We start from the raw sequence: 8,498 nt of genomic DNA, 5'->3' as shown, positions 1-8,498 counted from the left end.
CATCCTTGGGAATACAGATGTAGGAACCACATTCCCTCATGGACCTGCAGAGACCCTGAGAGCTTCAAAGAGTCTCGCATGGAGAAACAGTGTTAAGCAGAAAAGGAGTGTATTAACCTTAGAAGAGTAACTTTATTGTCATTGAAGTTGTATTCCTTACCTGCAAGAAGTTGTTCTGTTGTGCATATGAGCAGTTTTCAGTTAAGTTCCTGAGCAGTCAAATGCCTGAACCTCCACTGGCTTTAACTTTTCTATCAAAACAAATCTGTTGAAAGGGAAGAATAGTTGACAGAGATGAAAGACTGGAGGCTAAGTGTGGTTCTGAATAGTTTTCTTAAGCGTGACCACACTATAGGAGAGAAAGAGAATGTATGAGACCTCCTGGATTAAGATATGAGGCCCAAAACTCAGATGTGAAAGCCAGTTCGTATCTACAGAGGGATGCAGTTTAATCTGAGACACACCCACTTAAAAGAACCCATTGAGTGTTACAAGCCCTAGTTTGTGTGCATTGGTGCAGTGTTCAACCCTGGAAGCTCCCGGTGTTGTCTAAGCTCTGGAGATGTATGTGATGTTTCTCCCCATGCTTTACGCATGGTCCTCGAGGCTTGTCATTGAAGGTCTCCTGCTGCCAACTAGTTCTCACATACATAATCATTTATGTAACGGTTACTTACTTCCCGCAGTCCAGCACCAGAGCCTTTTTACTCCCCTGTGGCTTCATTGCACTTCTGGGTTTTACCTTGAGTGTGGTGGCCACATCACATGATGTGGTGGTGTGCTAGATCTCTCATTTAAACATAAAAAGCCTCTATGCTTTCATGGGCTTAGTGCCCATAACGTACATGCAACCGAAGTCTCTACTGCACATGCAACCTAGTAATTTCCTCAGCCCCCAGCAACCTCAAGCTTTAGCCCTGAGTTCATTTACCAGTATCTCATGCCTCTCCCACATGCCAGTTCTTTGTTATCTGCTACCTACCCTCCTGCAAATCTGTGAGTATCTGTTCAGTGACCCGTGGCTGGCCAGCAGCTAAGCCCAAACTCCCATTGCAGAGTGAAATTCACTACATTCACCAATCTGAGGTAAACTTCCCATGCAAAGTTCAAATTCCCTTGTGAAGTGAACAGCATATTAGCCTTTAGTAATTCAACCACAAGAAATGCCTACAATGGTAACTAAAATCGGAGAGGGGGATAACAATTGTAATTCCCAGAAAAGTGTCAATCTCTCCAATCTGCAACTCTGACCGTGTCAGGTAAGATGGGTGTATGAAAGTCATGTGTAGGTGGTTCACATGAATGAAAGTTATAGCAAGGTTTACATTCTAAAAAATAATTAGATACATAGAAAAAGGTTTCTCAATCTTTAGGGTGCAACAATTCTGCATGGCCCAAGAAAAACAAATTACAAAATAAAATAATAAATTATTAAAAATTTTTTTATCAATAACTGCTTAATAGCACCCAATAATTCTCCTTTACTATTAACAAATAAATCATACAGACAAAATACAATTGCATGAAAAAGCTGATAACTTTATTAGATAAAAGAGATATAAAAGAGGCCTCAAGAAGTAGCATGAGAATGACATTGCAGACATTACAAGAATGATCCAGCACAATATATCAGTGATTGATGGTTTTTAATGATCCAATTATCGATGTCTTGTAGATCAGACATATAGTCTAGTTATGGTAGTCCAGTGCTTCTGCAGTGTTATAGGTGGGTCAACAACTGCAGAACATGTTATATTACACCTAATATGTTTCTTTCAATCGGACATCTGTGCCAGATTTAGAATTCCCCTATTCTATTAATACTTTGCTTTCTGGACTCTTTCACTTGAAGAAATAACTTTTCCATCTACGGTTTCCTCAATGATGGTGCGGACTTGGCGTGAGGTTTGAGGGCCTGAAATCAAAAAAATACAGTCAAGCATTGTCTAGCTTGGATGGGAAAAGTAAATATACTGTAGTCATTATACTTTATTAGAATGATTCAGTAAACCACAATATAAGCTGTCTTATGTTAAAGGTCTGTTAATAACAATGGTGGATAGAGTAACCAAGGGTAAAAAGTACTGGGGATCCCAGTACCTATCTGACATAATTTAGTACAAATGGACCCCTAAGCCCCAGATTGCCCTAGTGCAGCTTTACTGTCTGCACAAATGGTAGGTTCACACCTGGTTAATACTGTCCAAAAATGTCCATGGTAAACTAGGCCGTTCTTGAGTGCTTTGTCCATGAAGGTACAACCATTTAAAGGAGAACTATGGGGTTAGGGCTTTTCCCCATAGTTCTCCTAAGTGTAACGGGAAGACACAAACTAACGTCCTCCCGTCACCCAGAGCTCAGTATACCACGAGCTACAGCTCGCGGTATACTGAGACACTGCAGCCGGAACGGATCCCGTCAATTCTGTCTGGATCCACCCAGCTGCGTGGGTGACAGCTGGCTCTGCCTATCTAGAGGCAGAGCCAGCTGTACCCGCCCCCTCCCCAGTCCATTTTCCGCCAGTCAGCGCTGGAAGATCGGAGGGGGAGGGGAATGCCTGCAGGGAGCCGTGAGTGACAGTCACGGCTCTCTGCATGGATAGATCGAGAAGTAAGCGAGCGCCGGTATGTGTTCGCTCACTTCCCAATCTACTGAGCTGACCTGTGACCGTTTCATTGTCACAGGTCGGCTCAGATTATGAGGCTGAGTGAAAATCACTCGCCGCATAATTCTCCTTTAAGTTATTTGAGGCAGTAATAGGCCTATAAGAAACTGAATGCAGAATCTGGTGGTTTTATTAACAGGAAGTTGGCTGAGGGTGGAAAAATAGTGTTACTGATCACATCAGTTGGACTATTGTTTTAGCTATGATTTTCAAAAACCTTTATGAATATCTTTGTGTCTTTTATTGATCAGTCTTTAATATATACATATGTTAATTTAGGTTAGCCACACCATAGTTGTTCTCCTAATGAAAAAGGAATAACAGACACATAGATATCTCTACAGTATACTAAAAGGCTTAGTGTAAATGGTAGAAGACAACCAATTAGAAGCCCTACCAGTAAAACCTGGAAGTTGCTTGTTTGCTCTGGACACTGAGCTAAGTACTGTGCTCGTTGGACCCTTTTTTTGAAAATGACCTAGAGGGTAGCATTACTTAACTGTAATATTATACTATATATCAGATTTTGTCCTTTCTTCCAGTCACAAGGGAATACATTAATTAGAAGTTAGTGGGAATTCTACTTACTTTCTTTGTAGGAAATTCTGTTGGGAGAAAAGAAAGAAAAATTAGAATCCAACTATAAAAAAATACTCATTTGGCATCATTACAGACTACTTTGACATGCCAGGACAGGTTTGAGAACAAGGAAATTATATAATGACAAATTGATGAGGGAAATAATGAAGCCAGGTTCTTTCCTCTAAGAAGAAGTAATATTTGGGATGGCAATGATGAGGATTGACTTTTTAACAGTCACCGCTATACTGAAAAAATGTGACTCCCTGTTTTCTTTATATTTCTACTTACTATTTCTACTTACTTGACATCTTCTCCATCAAGGAGGCGTCTGTAAGTGGCGATTTCTTGTTCAAGACGGGTCTTGACGTCCATGAGGATTTTGTATTCGTAGCTTTGTCGTTCCATATCTGACCGCAATTCGGCGAGCTGAGCTTCTACACTGCCGATAAGGTCTTGTATCTGAGAGAGCTGTACACAATATCGGCCTTCTGTGTCTGCCAAGGTACCTTCCAATGCTGATTTCTATAATAAGGAAACAGATATATTTCAGCCATATACCATTTTCATTTGGTGTCTGAAGCAATGACGATGGTGGAGGTTTTTAGTTAATAGGTATGAGAAACATTTAAATGAAGGCCTTACCATGCTTAACTGGGTCTGCAGTTCGATTTCTAAGCCTTGAAGGGAACGTCTGAGGTCGGTGATTTCTGTTTTGCTGGAATGGATCTGTTCGCTGTGGCTTGCAACTTCTCTGTTCAATTCTTCTGTCTGTTAAAGTAGATAATGAATATGTTACTCTGTTTGTCCTCAGTCTGAACCAGCCTTTCTCATCCAGGGATCTATTTAAACCTAGGTTTTCCACTTAAGGTCATTAAGGGTTCCTTGAGCAGTGGTGGACTGACCTCCTGCTCGACACTGCCTTCATAGTTCTAGTGCTGATGTCACTTGGCAGAGCCGTCGGCAGGGGACCAGTAGAGCTTTGCCTCTCATCCTTCCCTAAGTAACCACTGAAGTCAACAATCTTTTTTCGGCTGTCTCTAAGAGGAATATTCTTCTCACAGACCATCAATGTAACAGGTTATTATTCTTCCCAGTGACCCCAAATGTGAAGGGGCCCTTCCCTCAATGACCACTAATGTAAGAGGGCACTTCTTTACTGACCACTAATGTAAGAGGTCACTTCTCCATTGACCGTTTCATTGTCACAGGTCGGCTCAGATGACCACTAATGTAAGAGGGCACTCTTCTACTGACCACTAATGTAAGAGGGCACTTCTCCATTGACCACTAATGTAAGAGGGCACGTCTCTACTGACCACTAATGTAAGAGGGCATTTCTCTACTGACCACTAATGTAAGATTTCATTTCTCCATTGACCACTAATGTAAGAGGGCACGCTTCTACTGACCACTAATGTAAGAGGGCATTTCTCCATTGACCACTGATGTAAGAGGGCATTTCTCTACTGACCACTAATGTAAGAGGGCACTCTTCTACTGACCACTAATGTAAGAGGGCATTTCTCCATTGACCACTAATGTAAGAGGGCATTTCTCCATTGACCACTAATGTAAGAGGGCACTTCTCTACTGACCACTAATGTAAGAGGGCATTTCTCTACTGACCACTAATGTAAGAAGGCACTTCTCCACTGACCGATGCACTGTTACCCTATCCTACCTTCTTGATGTACCAGCCTTCAACATCCTTGCGGTTCTTGTCAGCCATAACTTCATATTGATCTCTCATTTCACTTAAGATCCTGGACAGGTCAACAGCTGGAGCAGCATCCATTTCCACACTGACGGTGCCACGGACTTGGCCACGGAGGGCAATCATTTCCTGCACACAAGCATTTTTATTTTAGAAAGTGACTATTAGAACATGATAATGTGATGTTCTGTAATTTGACTTAATTTTACACATCATGTGTTGTTTTCCTTACAAAAGGGATGACTAGTGTAACTATAATGCAGATATCATGTATTTCATTGCTGCCATATTTGAGATAAGGATCTTGATGTAAAGAATATTTCCACTTTTTAAAACACTTGTCAATGTATAATTCATAATGAACTATGAACATGGGGGCAGCCATATATGCTCATTACATATGCAGGCTTGGCTTACTGCTTTGAAGTGCTACACAATGGTTGTGCTTTACTGCTCTATTTCTCAATGAAAGTCTATTATCTCAGCAGTTGTTAACAAGGGAGGTGGTGTGATTGCAAGTTAAGCATTTGCATTCACTAGCAGTTGATCTACAAATCTGCATGTTTAATACAATATGAAATAACAAGCATGTCAGATGTAAAAGTCAACTAAGGTGGACAATTATAACTAAACGTCCATAATAACTCAAAACATAGTTTAATTAAAAACGACTAGGCAGCCCCACAAAAGTTGTTATTGGGGAGGCCATGGGGACAGACCAAAGTATATTAAAGGATCATTTCCCCCAAAACCAGCCTTATTCCACCAGGCAAATAGCAAGTGAGACAGCCATTGTACACAATTTCATCCCTCTAAAAAATACCTGATAAAAAAAAGCTTTGATCAAACATACCTCTTCGTGGTTCTTCTTCAGGTAGGCCAACTCTTCCTTTAAGCTCTCAATCTGGAGCTCCAAGTCAGACCTGGTTAGAGTCAGTTCATCCAGAACTTTGCGGAGGCCGTTGATGTCAGCCTCAACATTCAATCTAAGGGCATGTTCAGTTTCATACCTAAATTAAATAAGACAATTAAAATGTGTGATACTGGTGTGTATTCTTCTATGGTGTGTCTTGTAAGGACTGTATGTGTTGTTAGTGTCTTTTGTGCACCAAAACTCGGTCTTACTTGGTTCTGAAGTCATCAGCAGCAAGTTTGGCATTGTCAATCTGCAGGACCACGCTGGCATTGTTCACAGAGGCATTAAGGATCTAGAAATTGTAAAAAAAAATACAATAACATTGGGTTATTCCTATTTCTTATGAATACAATCTGATTTGTATAACTTGCTTTTATTAATAACATGGTAGAAACAAAGAGTGTTATGCATTAGGCCATAGCATCCAATCGGGTTTCCGAATTGTGGAATTTAAGATATTCAGAATAGTGAAAGCTGATGTCTAATTGGTTGACTGTTGTACAACACTGCTCTTTGTTTTATTAAAAAAAACTCTTCATGTATCTGTAATGGTGGAAAACATTTGCAATTGTAATCATACCACACCATTTATCAGAATTTAGTCCTTTAGTCCAATTGCCTATAAATTGGGGGGTAATTGTTTGGGCCTCATTATACAAAGTAAGAGAATAACTGTGTGGCCCTCAGCAGCCAGTCGCAGATTTTTCCATGATTTTTCCAGCTCAGTATGGAAGAATGAAAAGAGGAAACAGATCAGCCAATATAGGAAACAAAAAATGTTTTCCTTAAGACAGTTCAGTCATAAGTCCCTCTTTGCTTCCCAGTGCAAACCAGTCAGCTTGTTCCTTTCATTTTATAGTCACTAGAGTTATAAATGTCAGAATCTGACTGGTTGCCAAAACCGAATTTAAAGGTTTTCGTATTTTGTTTCGTTTTAAAAAATGTCCAAGCCGTGAATATTTGAGCATTTGTATATTATATTGCTAAAATGTATAGTGTGTCAGTACTTTTAAATGTGATTCTAATTTATTAGAGACACTGTGCAAAACTGGTAGAAGGAAGCTTGCATGTCTGATTGCATCATCTGTGTGAGTCAGTACTGCAATGATGTCATCGTTATGAGCATATACAAGGTGAAAAGCCATCCAATCATAAAGGTTCCACTTTTCTTAATGATAAATGATTATATTGTGCTAGATTAAGGTTATGTATTGTGTTACTATGTTTGCATAACTCTGCTCTTACTTTAAATGCTCTGTGTTTTGTGTAATTGTAATGATCATTTGCATTTTAGTCTAAATAAGACAAGGGAAACACAGTCAATAATCATTCAATGTAAAATAATAAAATACTTAAATGGCATTATTAAGACTATTAGCAATACTAGCCAAAATTACACCCGGATATGAAACATAGGAAATTGCTCATGGGGAAAACCCATTGGCAGCCAATGAGAAGAAATCTCTTGACAGATGTTGCTACATTTAACAGAAAATGGATTGGTTGCTATGGGTTGGTCTCTTCACATCATACATTCATATGGGTATTTTACAAGAATGCACATAACGGTTCATAGCTGCACAGTGGGTGTAAATGATAATGTATTGGACCTCCTCTTACCTTGTTACGAAGATCCTCAATAATTGAGTAGTATTGGCTGTAGTCACGAGAAGGGCTGGGGGCTTGCTTCTCATACCACTCCCTAATTTTGATCTCCAGCTCAGAGTTGGCCTGCTCCAGAGAGCGCACTTTGTCCAGGTAAGAGGCCAGGCGGTCATTCAGGTTCTGCATGGTTTCCTTCTCCCCCCCACCCAGGAGACCATCTCCACCTCCCAATCCACCACCAAATCCACCTCCAAATCCACCTCCATATCCACCTCCAAATCCACTTCCAGAGCCATAACCAAAGTTAGATGAGTAGCTGCCACCATAACCACCACCTGCTCCACCTAGTCCACCACCTAAGCTGCAACCAAGACCACTACCCCCAGATGACATCCTTGAGGTTGAGATGGAGATGTTTTTGCCACCGCTACCTCCATGGATGCTAGGTGTCCTGTAGCCACTCATGGACACTCTGCTTGAACCACCACCTAACCCACCTGAACCCAAGCCTCTTGAGGATCCTGATGTAGAGGATTGGCTAATGCTATATGAGGCCATAATGAAACTCTAATGCCTGTCTTTTCCTATGTGCTACTTGATGTTATGGTTGAGAGATAGAAGCCCAGACTTTCCATCCCTGACTTTATACCAAGAGACGTGGGCGTGATTTCCTATTAAGGATTGGTTCCTTGTAAGAGTCATCAGCTTTGATTTGCGTGCCAACATTCGTGAGAGAAGCGGGATTCATGATTACCTCACTGGTCTGACAGAATAACCCAGAAGTGTCTCATACCCCCTCCCCTATCTCTTCTTACTTTAAATCTTTCATATACACATCTCTTTCACATACACGGGAGGAGGCATTGTCTGTGTGTGCTCTGCTTGCTTCTAAAACAAAAGGTCTGATTCACTTTGAGTCAGGGAGGCTCCTGGCTTCAGGCTATGCATTTGACATTCCTGTACACTTAACCAGGTAAAATAGTATTGTCACCCCTCCCTATTCAGGAAAGTTAGGC

At 40.8% G+C, this 8,498-nt stretch overlaps 1 protein-coding gene across 4 annotated transcripts; it reads right to left on the bottom strand.

Annotated features, from left to right (window-relative positions):
* Positions 1–1,525: 1,525 nt before the first annotated feature.
* On the bottom strand, positions 1,526–8,120 carry LOC108787109 (keratin, type I cytoskeletal 17-like). Of its 4 annotated transcripts, XM_018556570.1 has the most exons (10): positions 7,943–8,120; positions 7,743–7,873; positions 7,498–7,706; positions 6,087–6,169; positions 5,815–5,971; positions 4,929–5,090; positions 3,890–4,015; positions 3,549–3,769; positions 3,254–3,270; positions 1,526–1,915 (listed from the first exon to the last, which is right to left on the bottom strand). In XM_018556570.1, the coding sequence occupies exons 1-10, from the start codon at positions 8,038–8,040 to the stop codon at positions 1,818–1,820; spliced, it is 1,302 nt and encodes a 433-aa protein (XP_018412072.1). In that variant the 5' UTR covers positions 8,041–8,120; the 3' UTR covers positions 1,526–1,817. The 4 variants fall into 4 exon arrangements, with proteins under 4 accessions (XP_018412072.1, XP_018412069.1, XP_018412071.1 ...); XM_018556567.1 differs by having other exon boundaries at positions 7,498–8,117; XM_018556569.1 differs by lacking the exon at positions 3,254–3,270 and adding an exon at positions 2,429–2,463 and having other exon boundaries at positions 1,766–1,908; positions 3,554–3,769; positions 7,498–8,117.
* Between the last annotated feature and the right edge of the window lie 378 nt (positions 8,121–8,498).

This window comes from Nanorana parkeri, unplaced genomic scaffold (genome assembly GCF_000935625.1).
Source record: "Nanorana parkeri isolate BGI_ZX_2015 unplaced genomic scaffold, ASM93562v1 scaffold242, whole genome shotgun sequence".
Taxonomy (NCBI): domain Eukaryota; kingdom Metazoa; phylum Chordata; class Amphibia; order Anura; family Dicroglossidae; genus Nanorana; species Nanorana parkeri.
Note: the sequence above shows the minus strand (reverse complement) of the source record. Positions and strands in the feature narration are given on the sequence as shown.

What these genes read in the sequence shown, in the direction of transcription:
- LOC108787109 (XM_018556568.1), bottom strand. Translation starts at nt 8,040, where the DNA reads ATGGCCTCATATAGCATTAGCCAATCCTCTACATCAGGATCCTCAAGA. An exon ending in TTGAGGATCTTCGTAACAAG is followed by an intron (nt 6,170 to 7,497) that starts GTAAGAGGAGGT and finishes TACAATTTCTAG; the next exon opens with ATCCTTAATGCCTCTGTGAA. An exon ending in TGAAGAAGAACCACGAAGAG is followed by an intron (nt 5,091 to 5,814) that starts GTATGTTTGATC and finishes GCTTGTGTGCAG; the next exon opens with GAAATGATTGCCCTCCGTGG.